Raw genomic sequence first — 19,176 nt, forward strand, 5'->3', positions numbered from 1 at the left:
GCAGGTAAAATCATGGCCTTTCAAATATGTTTATGTCCTAATCTCTAGAACCTGTGAAAATGATATACTACCTAATAGAGAATCTCAAATTATATGAATTATTATTACTAATCCAGTAGGACCAGTATGATTGATTGTTCTTAAAATTGGAAGCTAGGAGACTGAGAGAGGCCATTGTCAAAAAGTGATATGAGAGTGTCAACTGGCTATTTCTGACTTTGAAGATAGACAAGGGCCCCATGCCAGGGAAGGTGGGTAGCCCCTAGAAATTGGAAAAGGCAGGAAACTGGAAGGGATAAAGTGAACTAAAAAGATGCAACTGGCAGAGATGTGCTCTCCAACATAGTTTAGCCCCTTGAGATTTATATTGAATTCAAGAGCTACAGAATAATATATAAAACTGCTTTACTTTAAGCCTATTAAGAATATGACAATTTGTTACAGCAGGAGCAGAGATCTAATATATAGAGATACTAATGTTGGCAAAAGATAATAAATAACTAAATAAGATAATTCTACCTTGTAAGTAACTAAACAAGGTAATTCCAGATTGTGGCAGCTTGCTCTACAGGAAAAAGGGAATGGTACTAGAGAGTAAAGGGTGGAACATGTTAGATTTAGGGGGCATGGAATTGTTCTTTGAGGTGATAATGTGGGAATGGAAACACAAGGAGAAAAAAGAAACAAGCTAGACAGAGAGGAAGCCTAATACAGGACTAAGAATGATGAAAGTCTTGGCACTTACCAAAAACAGAAAGGTCCTTATAAGATGTACGATTGTGGAGAAGATGAGAACACAAACATGTGCAGCCTTGCAGGTAATAGTAAAATAGGGAAGAGCCACTGCAAAGTTTGAAGGAGAGTGACACATTGTACTGTAAGTTTGAAAAGATCACACTGGCTTCTATGTAGTAAGTGGAGACAGGGTCTCCAATGACGTGGATGTTGCAGTAACTCACAGGAGGTAAGCTAATTTGAATTGGAGATAGTGAAGAATAACTGGGCTGTTGAAGATTGCTACAAAGTGAGCAAGAATTTGGCCCTATAGAAGAGTAAAAAGGACAAGACAGAAGCCTGGAAGTGCAGAGCTTCTGGGGAGCAGTATATGAAGGTAATGAGCTAACAGACACCATAATATGTATAATGTACAGATGCCATGCATAGGAGTTTGGAACTTACAACATATGCAATGGAAAGCTACCAGAAGTTTTAAATCAAGGAAATAAAGTAAGTACTGAATTGAGATTTGTAATTATATATGTTCTTCATTCTCACTCTGATGGGAGGATAAGTAATAAAGATATTTTAAATATTATTGTCCTGGATTCTGACTTCAGAAAGATTTGATTAAACCCTTCTTGATGATGTGTTTAACAATTCATCAGTAACTTTTTGATGTTTTGTACCCTTCTTTCTTTTGTGAGCTGTTTATTCTGCTTGTCTTGAAACAGTACCGTATCCTGGTTTAGAGCATGGTCTCCAGAGCTGTCTGGTCTACATTGAAATCCTGGACCCAGTACTAACTAGGCTGCCTTTGACAAATTATGCAACTACTATAAACTGTCAGTTCTCTTATCTAGAAGATGAGGATAATAATTCTTAATATGACTTCTTTAAGGATTTTGCTGTGCATATAACTCACTGAATATTTAACGAAGGGCTTTGTGAGTCAGTTAGAAAAGGGACATTGATTGGTTTAACTTTTCCTTTTTACCAGTAGTATAAATCTGATAGGACACAATTTCTAAAGATTATTTTAATACCCTTTAGTACCTTTCTGCTATTCGTTACATGTACTAAATTTGCTACTCACATAATATTTTTCCAAGAATTTCTACTTCTTTTATGACTATGTCTACTTACTTTCTAAAATAAAAGGAATAAAACCTTTGTGGTTTTTTTCACATGATCTTCAAGTTTGTTGGGTGTTTATTTTCTGATGTAGTGTGTCCAGTGATGGTAACAGCTCCCAATCCTTCTTAGATAAGTCAGGTAAAACAAAATATCTGAAATTTTTCAGGACTACAATTCATTTAAATTTCTAGCAATCTATGTCAAATAAAAAATGAAACAAAATATTCAGAATTTTTTTTTTGTACATTAACAAGATATAAAAGATTTGAAGGGCTGGGAAGGTGGCTCAGTGGTAGAGTGCTTGCCTTGCATGCATGAGGCCCTGGGTTCAATTCCTCAGCACCACATATGCAGAAGAAAAAAAAAGCCAGAAGTGGCACTGTGGCTCAAGTGGTAGAGCGCTAGCCTTGAGCTGAAGAGCTGAGGGACAGTGCCCAGGCCCAGAGTTCAGGCCCCATGACCGGACCACCCCCCCAAAAAAAAAGATTTGAAATGGTTATGAATGCCTACTTATTTTCCACATTACTAGTAATTTAATATCTAATTATATTACTACATTTTTACTATAATATTTAACATGTTGCTCATATTTTGTAAATATGCATATGACTTATAGTCAGAGACTGTACTTACTATATGTCTTTATTCTGTCACCTTCTAGAACACGTAATTCAGAAGAAGTAAATTACTTAATATTGACAATGTTGTGTTGTTTAGACAATTTCAACAAAACAACTCTAGTCACCTATAAAAAGTTTTTAATGCTTCATTAAGAAATACATTTTAATTTTGGTTTATCAGTATGAGCCGCCGCCTTCTGTATCTATCCAGTAGTACAGCAGAGAGAAAAGATAGTCTTTACAAGATAAGACTAAGTTACCTTGTGTAGAAATTTGGCCCTTGCGAGAGATTCTAAAAAAAAGGCTCTCTAGCTTGGGATCATTCCGTCTGAGAATAGAGTATGCTACTGTCATTCCCATGAAAACAAACAGTGATCAGTGTTCAAAGTACATCCTTGGGGCTCATGACCTTTTTACTTTTCCTTCAACAACTTTAAGTTACATGAACTGTTTTGCTAGTTTAAAGATACCTGAGAGAACTAATGAAATTAGTGATACTAGAACTTCATTCTCTTTCTTTTTTAATTGTGAAAATACTGTACAGAGGGGTTACAATTACATGGGCAAGATAATGAGTAGATTTCTTATCAAACATTGTTGCCTCCTCCTTTGTTTCCCCTTCCCATCCTTTCCCTTCCCATCCCACCAACCCCTCACCCCTGACAAAGTTGTAAAGTTCATTTTTTGACATATGGACTTGCACATCTCATTGTTGCAATGGGTCCACCTGTATCCCTATTTAAACGATTTGGAGGGGAAGGGAAAAAACATTCTCTTTTTTTATCTTATTTTTTACACCCAGTTCAGCTGCTTACCAATGAGTCTTAAAATTGGTTATAGAAAACTTGCTTTCTTAGGATAGGTAACAAAATGTTTACCTTTTTATGAGAAAAACAGAATCATGCCAACTCCTATGGTAGAATCTGTTTTAAACATTGTTTTTGTGGCTGGGGGTAATGTGATTATTGCTGTAACCTGTTTGGGGGGTTTTAGTTGCCCTTGATACTAGAAAACATCTCTCCCAAAGGCATTCCTCACAGGCATTGGTGTGGTACAGGGCAGCACAGTAGGAAGGAGAAGTCACTTGCTCTTGGTCTTTTTTTGTAAGTTTTATGGAACTTCAAGCTGTATGTAGCCATGAATAGAAAAGATACTCAGGTAAAAAAAACTTGATGCCAGTTTTGACTCCTCTTAATAAAAATGGAGAAGACTGTGAATGACTTACTATAAGTTGGATTGTAGATCCGGAAGTTTTCTGTTGGACATCCAAGTGTAAGTGTGAAGTAGACATTTGGTATGAGTTGGAGATTTATAGAAGTTTGGGCTTAGAGATAAAGGTAGGATAGAGGTTATAAGACAGATTGAGACCCAGGAGATAGAGGAAAGAAATGGAAACCAAGCTATCAGTGAGGTAAAAGGAAAACAATTAATAGTCAAGAGAAGAGATTATGCTAATAAAAACTTAATAAAAATGCTGTGTTTCTTCATATAGAAACTTCATGTTTTCTTTAAATAGTTCTTTTTCCTTCATATGTTAACTTTTATGTGGCCATTATTAATAGAATTTCACTTACATCATTTTATTTTTATTGTTAGTATATATGCTTTTCTGTTATATTTCATACTTTACCACATTTCCTGATTGATAGTTTTTAGTTACTTTTCAGTTTGCAAAAAATGTTATGCTATCTTCAAATAATTTTGTTTACTCTTTCCTAATATACTTCCTCTATTGTTCTTTTTAAAAAATTGACTTGTTTCTTTAGAATATTGGTAATAATAATGATAATACAGATTTTATACTTAGTATCTCCCATATATAAATATTTGTCATGATATTGGTTTCAATTTTGTTTTTATGAAAATGTGTTTGTCAGCAAAGAATGGTAATATTTTTCAAATGTTTTTTGGTGTCTGTAGAATTATTGTCTCTTCTTGAATTATATAAATATAGTAAAGATATATTTTCAAATGCTAAATGTTTTCTTAGTTCTTCTATGAATTAATTGGTTTGACTCTTAACAATTTTGCATCACTCATAAGTAAGACTGAGTTCCATGTGAGTTTGTACATGTGAGCATGTATATGTAAGTACTGTTTCTCAGAGTTCAGTTAAATTTCATACTGACTCTATAGAAAGTCACCTCCCCCCTTTGACCCACCTCTTCCCTTATATTTCTCAATTTTGTGGTATATATACATACCAGTGAATTCTTGCCTACATACCTCCCCACTTCTCCTCCTTGATTCTTCTATCTCCCCTTGGCCCTCCCCTCCCCTTTTGTAAGTTCTATTTCCCCGTACCTATTTCCTTGGGCTTTGACTTAAGTCTTTTTGAAGACTTATACTGTTTAGGCTCTCCATGGAGTCTATTATACCTTAATTATTTCATCTGTAACCCTTTGCTTACCACCCAGTGTGTTTATTTATAATTTAATAGGAATATTCTAGCTACCATAAATGAGGGAAACCATACAACCTATGTTTCTCTGGGTCTAGCTTATTTCACTTATATAATTTTTCCCAAGTCTTTCCATTTTCTTACAAATGGTACAATATCACTCTTTCTGATGGAAGCATATAATTCCACTGTGTATATATACCACATTTTCTTGTATCTGAGTTGATCCCATATCTTGGCTATGGTAAACACTGCTGCAATACACCTGGTTGTGCTGCTAGCTTTAGTGTGGCTTTGTTTGTTATTTTTGGATAAATGTCCAGGAGTGGAATTGCTGGGTCATAGGGAAGCTCTATGTTTAGTGTTTTGAGGAACCTCAATACTGCTTTGGAGAGTGGTTGAACAAGCCTTCCGGGTAATAGAGTTCTCTTTTGGCTACATCCATGCCATCATTTGTTTATAGTGTGATTGCTGTTTTCTCTTTAAAAAGAAGCACAACTATCTATTGTTGGAAGATCTGAAGGAAGTCATCTAGAAAAACATCTGATGGCTGGCTATTTGATAACTTTCCTAAGCTTTTTCTATATGTGTACCTGTGCTCTGTCTCATAAATTTATAAGTACTAAAATAACTAATATTTTATAATTTACTGGAAATAACTATCACCAGCATTTTCAAGCTTACTTGTTTATATTAGTGAAAAATACTCATTTACAAAGTGTCTTAAATTCCCTTATAGTCTTAGCTACTTTTAGCACCATTTACATTTTCTTTGTTGCTTGTTGCTTTTATGTGCGTGGTGCTGAAGCTGGAGCCCAGGGCCTCACTCATGCTAGGCAAGTGCTCTGGCACTCAGATCCATCTTCATTTTAATTCTTAACAATTGTACTTACGAGTTTTCCTTCACAATCAAATAGATTTATGGTTCATCTAGTTTATTGTTTTGGGTTTAAAGACTGGGCTGTTAGACTGACTTATTCATTGTATGGCCTTTATGTTTTGATTAAATAATGCTTCACTTTATTTTTTATTCTGACTTCACACTTTCACACTTCCCTTGATTTTTGTCATAATACACATATATATTCTATAAGTAAAATTTCATAAAATTAAAATATTTTTATAAAGATGTATCAACCTATGATGGAAATACTAGCTATTAATAAATCAGTGTGAATTATTTTTAGTACAAATACTTTCCTTACGTGAAAAATAGTCCTTTTTATTGGGACTGAATTTAGTTTACTCTGTTGAGGATTGGGCTCTCTGTTTCATCTACCTGTTTGTGAGTTGAACTTGTATGAGCTGAAATTATCTTACTGAGTAGAAGTTTGGGGAAGACAGAAAAAGAAGTAATGATAAGGGGATTGATGTCTCTTGTTAGAGGCATATACATGAGAAGAGCTGTGGAAGATGGAAGAAAGGTAGAATAAGTACAGAGAAAGAGCCAGCCACCAGTGGCTCCTGCCTATTATGTTTCCTACTCAAAAGAGATTGAGATCTGAATATTGCAGTTTGAACCAAACAAGTAGGAAAGTCCATGGGACTCTTATCTTCAATTAACTACCAGAAAACCAGAAGTGATGCTATGGCTCAAAGGAATAGAGTTCTAACCTTGAGCAGAAAAAATTCAGGCCCTGAGTTCAAGCCCCAAGAGTGAGAAAGAACAAAACAAAACAAAACAAAACCTACAGAGAAAGTACTAAAAACGAATCTTGTGAATTCTTATTAATTTCTGTGTAGTGAAAGGGAAATGAGAGCTAGTATTCTGAGATGCCAAGGCTTTTCCTGCCTTTGCCTATTAGTTTTCATTCTATTAATAGCATATATGTGACAATAGTAAAAATCAGTAAACCTTTGCAGCAATAAAGTCCATAATGATTACTTTTATTGGACTTAATTTTTAATGGAATTTTGAAAATATAAAAATATTCTATGACTTTAATATATATCCTTGACTGAGAAAGATGTTATCTAGATAGGTGTATTTTTAATTAACTTCTCTCAAAATTTGCTGAAATATTATTATTTACTAAAACCTAGTGTGAGCTGAATATGGTGACATATACCGGTGATCCCTGCTACTAAGGATCAGAAATTAGGAAGATCACAGTGTAATTAAGCCAGGCTAGACAAAAAGTTAATAAAACTCTACTTGAAAACAAAGCCAGAGTTGGTTATTCATGTCTTTAATCCTTGCTGCTTTGCAGACAAAGGTAGGAAGATTGCAGCTTGAGACCAGCCTAGGCAGCACTAGTATAATACCCTCCCTGAGAAACAAACTAAAACTCAAGAAGGACTGACTTAACCATCATGGCTCAAGTGGCAAAGCACTGGAAGCCCTGAATTCAGTCCCTAATACCATTATATTTTTTCATTAATTCTTGGAGCATTCTAAATCCATTCTGATGCCTGTTTTCAAGGACTTAAGAGATGTATATATTGTTTTATTACTGATTCATTACATTAAATATATGTATTATGATAACATGCACTGCGTTATACAGTAAAATATAGGTTATCAGATATATATACTTACAGTTGGTATTGAATGTGGTACTTATAGACAACATAAGCTGCTTTTCTTACAATAATGCTATATGCAGAGCTTTACAATAACCCAGTGAATTTCCTTCTGTGTGCTTATTTACCTTGTCTAGTTGGGTGCAGTTTTGTTTTCCTAGATTATCAGTAATACAATGCTTTGTTTCTTTTTCATTATTTATTTTTAAGTAATTGTACAAAGGAGTTGCCATTCAACAAATTGATTCATAAATACAGTGTACCTTGATCAATGTCACTCTTTTCATCATTCTCCCCCACCTCTCCCAACCCCACCCCTTTCCTCGATTTTATTAATTTTGTAGAATATGCATTGAATTTTATGACTGCATTCTCCCCCGTTCTCTTCTCTTCATTTGCTTACCCTTCTCCTGTTGATCCCCACCCACTGCTTTCACATACCCATTTCCTAGTGTCTATTTTGTTGGACTGTGATTTGGTCTTTCTAAGGAATTACACCATTTCAGTTCTTTATTGAGAAAAAGATGCAAGACCCTAGTTTGACAAATAATTCCAGGCCTACTATGTGAAAACAAATATATGAGAGACTCTCTTAAGAATTACAAACACACGCAGAAAAGGCCAAAAGCTATGTACATATGACCATATAAGCGAAATAAACCCCAAGATAGGGACACAAATATGTTTTTTTCTTTCTTGCTATTGTTTCTAAGGTAACTATAATGTACCATGTGATTTTTTTTATTTCTTTGTATGTTCCTCCCCCACAGTATAACCCCTGTTTTCACTGTATTTGATTATTTGATGTTGGTGCCCTGCATCTTATATATACACTTCTCTAATTCGGGAAGGGGGGGGGATGCTTAAATAAGGATACAAGTTGACCCATTGTAGCAATGAGATTTACAAGACACTATGTTGGGGAGGTAGGGAAGAAAGGGATGATAGGGGAAAAACAAAGGAGGGGGTAACTGCTCCATAAGAAATGGACTCATTACCTTGCTCATGTAACTGTAACCCCTCTGTACAGTATCCTTACAATAAAAAATATGTTTAATAAAAAGAAAAAAAGAAATCAAAGTGTCATTGTAATATCTGGTGATAACAAGAAAATGTTTCCATATTCTATTTGAAGTCATGCTATGTATTGTAACTCACATTTAAAGATTTGAAAGATTCTAATTGTCTTATATTATCTTAAATTATCTTTGCTTTTATATTTACTGTTTTAACTAAAGTTCAGAATTAGAATGATTACCTGTGCTGGCTAAGACTATACTGCTGTTGGAGTGAAAAATAGGTACAAAAGTTTTTTGAAGGGAGGGTAAATCTAGTGTTCTGTGTCACAGTAGCGAAACTGTACTAACAATACTTCAAAATATCTATATGAAAGGAATTAAAGGCTTTCAACACAGAAAATTCTATACAGAAGTGATGTGAGAATATAGAAATACTGATTGTTCTGATGGAATCATTTCACATTGTATACATATATTCTTATTCATTAAATAGATATGTTGAATTCTTATACTACTATACCCTTTAAATATGAATATTATACCAATTAATCATAAAATGGATTTACTGCTCTCCAGACAAACTATTTTAGTCATAGAAAAAAATAAAATAGAGTATGGAAATAGATAAATAAGAAATTGAGATAACCGACATGTTTGTTAGCTACAGAATTCATCCAGGACTTGCATTACTCCATGCTTTTGTTGGTGATGCTTTTTAAAATCAACTCCAAAGATAGACAAGCAAAAGGATTGATCCAGAAGCACAGAGAAGCTGCTTGTTGTCTCAGTTACAATAATCAATATGAACAATTTTTACTTTTCTCTAAAGCAAAAGACAGTAAAATAATTATTGGTCTTCTTACTTTTAGTAAATAAATCTATTGCATTTAAAAAATCTTGCCCCTTTTGTGCCATATGTCAAAACATGCTCTGAGAACATTCACAAGCTAACTATAAAATGTTGGTGGTCTCTGTGTTTTTCATGATTAGCTATCCCCCCACTTTACAGTGGCAGCATATACTAGGGCATCGGAAGGTGTTTTGCAAGAGTTCTAGAAAGTGACAGATGGTCTTTAAGATCACTCTGAACTACAATGACTCAATCCGGACAATTACCCTGAAGCAGGGTTAAAAAAACCCCAGTGAAAATAATATGCATGCAAGCATATACACATATATATGTGTGTATATATATATATAATTGAGGGAAATTTTTCAACTTTAAATTACTCTAGATGTAAATTTATTAAATATAAGCTGTGGCCAATTCAAGAAACCAAAGTAGTACTGGTGCTTTCCATCATAAAACAGTAGGAATTTCAAGTGTGCACTTATGTAGTCTCATCATATCCAGGCAACAGTGAGAACTTTTCAGTGAGCCTAACTTCTACATGGAATCCAGAGCTTACTGGAGTTGAGCATTCACCTCTGGTCAAAACTAGCCACATTTTTATTTAAGTTTATGATATGTAAATGCCAACTTCAAATGCCATCTAGTAGGTTACCAATAAGGTTAACATAAAAAATGAAAGTTAATAGCAGTGTGTATCATTTGCCAATATGAGTCCTCATGCAAAGTCTGTGTGCATACACACATGATACACTCATTTGCATCTTAGTATCTGTTAAGGGCCTATAAGGAAACCCCTGGAGTCAGCTGTGCACCAGCTTTTGAAAATTACTTTCCATATTCTCATACACAGTTCACTTTGCTTAGGCATTGTTTGCTTGAAGTACAAGGAATTTCCCCATGTTTCCATCTCAGTCTTTATTAAAGGGAATTTTTTTCTTTATTATATGGAGATATTGAATAGATTTTCCCAGGTAATGTCTGAAAAAAAAATTTTAAAATATGATTGGGGAAAGTTTAACAATATCTATGGAAGAAGTTTTCCCATTGAGGCAACAATTCCACTCCTACCAATCTGTCTAATCAACGTATTTAAAGGATGACTATAGACATATTTGCAGAAAATAGTTTTATTACATAACTGTTAACGCCTACTACTAAAAACTAAAAACTAAACTAAATTCTATGAATAGGTGATTGGTCAAATTAAATTTGTACAGGGAATGATGTCCAATCCGTCCTCCAGAGTAAAGAAAATTTCTTATAAACTGATAAAAAAATTTCCAAGATATATTTTAAAGTGGCCAAAGCAAAGTGGCGAAAAGGTATAATGTGATACTATATGCGTTTTTAAGTATATACACTTATCTATGTGCAATATAAGATTTATATAAAATGTGAACTTTGTATTACAATTAAATAGTATGAGATGTGATAATGATTAGTATCATGCCTGCCTAGTACATTGAGCAATATGTTTTGCTATTTTTTAACTTGATAAAATAGTTGAGGAAGAAAAACTATGGAAGCTTTTACTTATTTTTCATATTTGATAATTATCTGAAAATTTTACAATAAGCATATTATTTCACAAATAAGAGATAAAGCCATTTATTTTGGGGAAGAGAGGTGCATTCATACTGCAAAATGACATTTTTCCCTACTTAAGACATTGAAGAATTCCTAATATGTGCTCAGCAGTAACTCATCTAATCTTTCATTGTTTTTGCGGGGAGGATCCTTCCTATGATAGATAAAAGCAAAATTTTAAAGGTTTCCATTATTTCTCACATTTATATATAACATATATATATATTTATATATATATACTCACTTTGAAATTATATTGCTTTCTTCATGTTTTAGGGTGTATATGTATCAAAGTAAAGGTTACATGTGCATATCAATCATTTAGGCAATTATTTTCTTTCAAGAATTGACAATTTAAGGAAGCAAGGCAAAGAATAACTGGAAATAATTAGTGCTTAATTACCTAGTAAAGCAAAGCTTCTTTATTAGCAAATAAGAATCACTAATCAAATCATTGAAACATTCCCATGACCATACGCCATTTAGTGAGATATCTCTTTAGAATTATTATTCTGAGGATTCTTAAGGAATTTCTTATGCTAGATTATAAAAATATTATATAAAATATTATAAAATTATAAAATTTTATATCCTCAATTATTTTCATGTGTTTTATGAATTACATTATATCCTTATGATGCCTATGTTAAATTGCATTAAAATTAATTTTAAAATTATGGGAAAGTTGCCTGTTTGAAAACTTTGGAATTATTTTTTCTGGATATAGTCTGTGTAACCTAGAACTTTGACTAAATTGGTTGATTCTTTCTGAAGTCATTGTGGGATTTATATCTAATGTATGGGGCTAATCCTTATGATTTTGATGATAGATCATCTTGCAAGGAAAGCTTATCTTTTTTCTTAAGCTGTAATGCTTTAAGTATTTGAAGCATCAGTTGTACAAAGCAGTATGGTATACAATAAGTTTAATATTATTGGGGAAGATGTTTAAAATAGTTTCAGAGTAAGAAGATGGAACCCATTGGATTTCAGGGACTCCTAACTGTATCATTTTGGATAAATTACCCCATCTCTCTTCCTTGATGTACATATCCATGTAAAATACAGGTATACACAATAGTAGTAGAACTATACTTTCAGGGGTATTTTAAAGGTATAAGAATTAAACAAGTGTTTATAAAGTATTTTTACATATAGTAAGTGTTGAATAAATATGGCTACTGTTATTTTGGTTATCTAGTAAGTGATAACACTTGTATTGCCAAATAAGTTAATTACATATTAATGATTTAAAAGAAAACTTAAGATTGTACTACAATCTTAAGTGTTACTTGTAAGTTTTATTTACTAAAATACAAAAATTAATTTTATAGTAGTTTGATTATTTATTTCTTGTTTGTATTACAGTTACAAATTATAATACTGTGGTAGAAACAAATTCAGACTCAGATGATGAAGACAAACTCCACATTGTGGAAGAAGAAAGTATTACTGATGCAGGTGATTGTGAAGGTGGGGTGCCCGAAGATGACCTGCCCACAGACCAGACAGTGTTACCAGGAAGCAGTGAGCGAGAAGGGAGTGCTAAGAATTGCTGGGAAGATGATGGTAAGTTTAATTTTTACATTCTAGTCTTGTAATTCTTTAAAATTTATTAACTGAGAAGATAAATTTGATGAAAGATTTGAAATTAACAGTAAACTTACATGTATATTTATCAATATTTGGTATCCTGTTTTCTTATAAGAAAGTAGATTATAAAGCAGAATAATAAAGTTTCTTTGACTATATAGTGCCCAAAATATATTAAATTGTATTGTTTTTCTAACCATAATCAAGCTTCACATTTTCCATATGTTGTTAGTATAACTGAATCTACCTTTAATTTCATATTGTGAACTGCACAGTAAAGTAATAGTATTTTGGCTTAGCAAAAATTAATTCAGTGTGCCATACTCTCAGACACAGAAAACCATGAAAGTGTTTTAGTGTTTGTAAGCCTTTCTAAATATCAGAATCTTCTAAGTGATGTGGTGTTTTTACTTTTTATTAAAGAATTTTCACTTTCACTCACGTAAATGTTTTAGCCTACCATGCTAAAATTCAAGCCCCAGTGTAGTTTTTTAAAATGTGTGTTGGGGACAGATACCATGAACCAGAGAAGTTGTGTATTTCTTTTTTTTTAATTATAAAGATACTGTACAGAGGGGTTTCAGTTATGTGAGTAGGGTAATATCCTATTGAGCATTGTTACCCCCTTTGATTTTCCCCCACCATCACTTCCCTTTCCACCTTCCAAACTCCTCCCTCCCTTCCCCTCCCCCCCCCCACATTGTAAAGTTTGTTTTCAGAAGTTGTATATTTCTAACAAGGGCATCAGCAAAAGCACATGAGAAGTCAAATCCAAAGTTGGTCACAATAAAGCTATTCCAGCAAGAGTCAAATTCAAGGAAGACATCTATACAGGGTATCAAACTTAGGTTAGAAAACTTGGGGATAGATAAAAGTATATAAGTCAGAGAATCTAGATAATAATAAATGGAAATTTAGATAAAAGTCTGAATAATAAGCACGATAGAAGTTAAGATTTCTATAATATTCTAGATCTTAGAGTTTAATAAGCAACTTTTGAAAAATGTAAACAACCCCCTTCCATTCTGTACATTTGTTCATTTAGTAGGCTCTTCTTAAATAAGACTTATTAAATACTTAAAGTTTAGTGGAAAATAAAGATAAATAAGTTACAAATACAGTTTTGTGTAGATGCAAATTTAAAGTTGTGAGAGAACATTACTCAGAGAATCCTTAGAAGAATTTATGAGTAAACAGAGATGATCTTGATACATCATGAACTGATAGGGATTGGGAAGGTGGCATAGTGGTAGAGTGCCTACCTAGCATGCGTGAAGCTCTGGGTTCAGCTCCTCATTACCACATAAACAGAAAAAGCACTCTGGCTCAGGTGATAGAGTGCTAGCTTTGAGCAAAAGAAAGAGAAGGAGGGGGAGGGAGAGGAGAATAAGAGCTGATAGAAGTTACTGGAGCACCATACTTCAAACTAGGAGGGGTCAAAACAATAGTCATAGAAAACGTAATTAAAGAAGTAAACAAGGGAAAGTGTATGAAGTACTTTGTTTACTAAGTTAAGGAATTTGAACTTCATCCTAGAAGTTACAAGGAGAGCTTGACCGATAGGAAACAATAATAAATCTGCAACAACACAGAAAAAAAAAAACTTTAGAAGTCTTCAATGAAGATGCTGCAATAATTTGAACAGTGCTTAGAGTTTTGAACCAAAGCCGTTTCTCTTGGGATGAAAATTGAACTGTGTGTGTGTGTGTGTGTGTGTGTGTGTGTGTGTGTGTGTGTGTGTGTGTGTGTGTGTAAATACAGAAGGTAGACTACGTAAGAATCAGTTAATTCTATGAGATGGTAACAGAGGGACATTGGCATGACTCCTAGGTTTCTAAAAAGTAAAACCTAGAGAATTTGCTTATTTATTATGAGAGCTAGCTAATGCTGGAGCTGTTAACCTGTTAAGTGTTAATATTCAGCACAAAAAGGAATCCTTCCTATATTTCTTATCTGTGGCCCAAATTGATAAATTCATGTGATTATTCCTAAGTCTTAAAAGGTAAGTAAGCAATGATAAAGAAATTGACTCGCATGAAAGGAGAAAGATTAAAAATCAATGAAGAGGTTCTGTTTTTGAAAATAGGTTGGGATACATTATTTGCACCTGATCTCCCATTGTAAACAACTAATATGCTAAATTTAACTTAAAATTTTTATCACAGTTTAAAAGAGACAAGTAGATAACAAAGCATTAAAATGTCAAACCCTAACAAGTAGAGAAATCCATAGAAGACTATTTGCTTCCAAAGATTTGGTTAATGAGGATTATAGATAATGTGTTTTTCAGGTCTCTGACAGAAAGCAAAGCCTAGAATCACCAAAGCATTTAATAGTAGATCTTTCCTGTAGTATGAATTCCATCTTGACTATAAGAATGAACTAAAGCAAACCCTCTGCTGTCCTTTCATCTTCCAAAGGCAGCGAGCAAAGTTGTTTCAGCTACATAATGGGAAACTGGAAGATTATCTCTCTGAGCAGTAACAACCACAAGCTGTCTTCGTCCCCCAATCCACATTCTACATACCTGACAAACTCAAGTTGTATTTGAGTTTAAAGTAAAACTGCTACACACAACCACAGGCACTAATAAGAACTAAACAAAATCATTTTAATAAAATAATTTAGCAAGTAGAATGTAAAAAAAGAAGCAGAAATTCTGCCATAAAAACTTTTAGCTATGCCGCTGGGAAGGTGGCTCAGTTGTAGAGTGCTTGCATGAGGCCGTGGGTTCAATTCCTCAGCACCACATAAGCAGAAAAAGCCGGAAGTGGGGCTGAGGCTCAAGTGGTAGAGCACTGGTCTACAACTGAAGAGCTGGGGGCAGTGCCCAGGCCCAGAGTTCAGGCCCTACAACCGGCAAAAAAAAAAACCAAAAACAACTTTTAGCTACTAAAATTATGTGATTATGATTTTTTTAAAAAGCTTGTCATGTTTAAAAAAAAAAGTTGAAATTAGCTGCCATGATAGAATAAACTATAATCAAGAAAAAGCACCTAATATAATTCTTAAAAATGAAAATATGGAATAATAGGAATTCAAATTTCGATAAATACTAAACAGTGAACTAGAAGGTAAAAAAAAATTACCCAAAGTGGAACTTATGTTGACCTTGTTATTACCAATGTATTGTATCTAGTTCCTTCTTATTATTTTATTTCATTTTCCTTTTTCCATTGGTTTATCCCTGGTAATCACTGTCTTTTATTCTGCTACCCTGCGTCTTTTATATACATTATCTGACTTGGGAAAGGGAAAGGAATAACAAAATGCTGAAAGAAGGTGAAAGGATGACCCACTGAACAACTATTCACAAGACACTATGTTGGAAATGAACTTCACAACTTCAAGAAGGGGAAGAGTAAGGAAGGGAAGGGATAGTGGGAGAAAAACAAAGGAGGGGGTAACAATGTTTGACAAGAAATGTACTCATTACCTTACTCATGTAACTGTAACCCCTCTGTATAGCATCATTACCATAAAATAAATAAATTTTAAAAGAATAAAAAATATGAAAACCAGGTTAAGAGAAATGGAAATAAGGTATATGTCCTAATTCTAAATAAGGAATGGGGATGCCATAATATCTGAAGAAATAATGATTGATTTTTTTCAGAATTAATGAATTACATACAAAATTACAAACTCAAGAAACACAACAAATCTCAAGAGGAGTAAATAGGAGAGAGAGTTATGTGAACAAATGACCAAATATTAGCTTACAGTACTTGTTCTCTGAGAGCATTAATTTTTGCAATTACACACAAAACTAGCTTTACGATGTGAGCCCTGAAGTCTTGTCAAGATGCTAGCACTCTAGTGTAGTGCAGAGAAAAAAATCTATAAGCAAAAGAAGAATAGAGTGGTCAGTGATGTTCTGCAGTAGATACAAGCACATGAAACAATGTTCACACATCAGTAACATAATATAAATCAAGGGTTTAGATTACATTGGAAAACATCACATACTACTATCATGTTAAGTATATAATAAGTACCCTGGAAAAGCTGTTCGTATCTTACTAAAATCTCAAATTACAAATTTCTTAAAAGGATTACATAGAAGGAACATTATTTTTGTAAATAGCAAATTAGGACATGTTCTTTACCAAAGACAAATAGCATTTCTGGAGTAATGAAGTATTATTAACTTAAAATAATACCAACTTTTGATTTGCTTTGTGGAAAATGGAGTATGATTTGTCAATGTTCCCACATATTTATATTAATTTTATTAGATGTTGTGGCTTATTTGGGAGCCAGTGGCTCCCAAATGTAATCCTAGCTATTAAGGAGGCTGATATCTGAGTATTGCGGTTCATAGCTAGCCAGGACAGGAAACCGCCCCCCAAAAAAAGCTGGAAGCGGAGGTATAGCTTAAGTGATAGAGCACTACTAGCCTTCAGCAAGAAAGCTCAGGGACAGTGCCCAGGCCCTGAGTTCAAGCCCCAGGACTGTCATCCACACAAAAAAAAAAGAGATTGTGGTTCAGCCCCAACTTGTGCCATGTCAGTTTAACTATTTTAAATATTTACACCTTGAGCTTTCGAGACACTTGTTTTAATAAGAGTTCCTCAAACCTTCAATATAAGGTCATATATATATAAGTCACCTGATTATTTGAAATGTTTAACATGTTAGCTGTTTCTAAATGTTTTGATATTGTTGAGTTTTTAAAAATCCCAGTGGGGCTGGGGCTGGGAAGGTGGCTCAGTGGTAGAGTGCTCGCCTTGCATGCATGAGGCCCTGGGTTTGATTCCTCAGCACCACATAAGCAAAAAGAAAAAAGCCAGAAGTGGCGCTGTGGCTCAAGTGGTAGAGTGCTAGCCTTGAGCTGAAGAGCTGAGGGACAGCGCCCAGGCCCAGAGTTCAGGCCCCATGACCCGACCCCCCCCAAAAAAAAAAAACAAAAAAAATCCCAATGGTGACAAATTAAGTCTGTAGAAATGTTCACTAAAATACCAATGTGGTGAAAACTTATTTATCCCAAGACAAATATTTAAGACTGATCTTACTGTCCATAATAGTAAAGATTTCTTGGGCACAAGTGATGAGAAGAATGCAAAGAATATACAAATTGTTGGCCAGGTTCTACTTATTCTGAAAGATATAGTTTAACTTACTCTTCAGAATTTTTCCCAGACATACGTGGTATGTGACACAGGAAAAAAAAATTAGCACATTTTTTTAGTTCACTGAATTACTGTCTTCAAATCCCCTTTTCCATCTGTAAAATGAAAAGACAGGACTTGATAACCCCGGGTTATTTTTCAGCTCCAATTATAAAAGTTCCATTTGTATTCATGTGCAGCACTAATGTTGACATACTTCTGAATATTTCAGTTTTTGAAGGTGACATTAATGAAGAAATCTGAGCTCCCCACAAGGCTGAACCTCAGATTTATATTGTACTTTCTTTGGCTATTAAAGTATATAGACAAAATATTGTTACACAGAGTATTTCTTTTTGCATACCTTACTCATAATATATACATTTATTACTATTTGTATTTCATTTTTCTTCATGTTGTGAATATGAATACTGTCATGGTTATATAGGTAAACAAAAAGATACACACAGAAATATTAGCCCTCCTCAAGTGCCTGTTACCTTATTCATTCTTATTTTCCCTCTACTTAGTAAAGACATTCCAAATTATAGAAATTTAAGGGTCTGGGAAGGTGGCTCAGTGGTAGAGTGCTTGCCTTGTATGCATGAGGCCCTGGGTTCAATTCCTCAGTACCACATAAACAAAAAGAAAAGAGCCAGAAGTGGCGCTGTGGCTCAAGTGGTAGAGCGCTAGCCTTGAGCTGAAGAGCTGAGGGACAGTGCCCAGGCCCAGAGTTCAGGCCCCACGATTGGATCCAAAAAGAAAGAAAGAAAGAAATTTAAGTTCTTCTGAAACTTCTTTTGTATACCGAAATTAAACATAACCAAATATACCCTTAGAAAATAATAGCGACATAGATCCTTAATGAAGGATAATGTGACCCAAGTCTCTCAGCAGTTTATAATGTGAAAAAAGGACAAAGGAAAAACTATGGCATTTTGTTGAAGTTGGGAGTAGCAATATGAATTCATACTTATTAATGTATTTTAAAATGCATACATGAAAACAGATGAGACATGCATTACTATACATACTTACTCTGCATATATTTTCTAGTTGTATATTCTGAGAAAACATGGAGCATTGGCACTGACTAGAAACTAGTAGCCTAGTGCCCAGATTTGGGATATTTTAAATACCAATAAAAGGCACCAAGATTACTCAGAAATCATTCTGGAGCTAGATGTGAAAAAATACAGGATGAGTGTTAAACATTGTGTGTGGATAGATAAATAAGTGAATGAGTGAAATGAAATGATAAAGTATGGGAGGAATATTTGAAAACACAAAACCCAATGTAAATGGGCTCCGGACAGCAGAATCTAGAACAATATTTGTAGAAAATAAGCAATAGCATTGGATATTTCCAGGATGGCTGCAGTGTTTAGTTTCATTTCCTTAGTGCCTAGGGAGGTTGAATGTAATTTGATGTATTTACTTGACATCTATATATTCTCTTTAGTGACATATCTATTAATGTTTTCTGCGTCCTCTCTGAGTTTATTACTGTAGCTTTAGAGAAAATCCTGAAATCTGGAAATGTGATTTCTCTAGCTTAATTTTTCCAAAATTGTTTTGATGATTATTTCTTTGCCTTTCCTTGTAAATTTGAGAA

General features: G+C 33.9%; 1 protein-coding gene across 10 annotated transcripts in view; it reads left to right on the plus strand.

Moving 5' to 3' along the window:
• Zeb1 (zinc finger E-box binding homeobox 1) overlaps positions 1 to 19,176 on the plus strand; it is a 159,165-nt gene that overhangs the window by 99,685 nt on the left and 40,304 nt on the right. For all 10 annotated transcript variants that reach the window (XM_069998262.1, XM_069998252.1, XM_069998256.1 and 7 more), the window contains one exon: positions 12,226 to 12,426. Coding sequence is in view for 4 of the 10 variants with exons in the window: in XM_069998252.1 (XP_069854353.1) it covers positions 12,226 to 12,426 (201 nt within the window). In the remaining 6 variants the exon portion in view is untranslated. The remainder of the gene's footprint in view (positions 1 to 12,225; positions 12,427 to 19,176) is intronic.

The sequence above is a fragment of the Dipodomys merriami genome, unplaced genomic scaffold (genome assembly GCF_024711535.1).
Source record: "Dipodomys merriami isolate MVZ:Mamm:240054 unplaced genomic scaffold, mDipMer1.0.p SCAF_51, whole genome shotgun sequence".
In the NCBI taxonomy this organism is placed as follows: Eukaryota; Metazoa; Chordata; class Mammalia; order Rodentia; family Heteromyidae; genus Dipodomys; species Dipodomys merriami.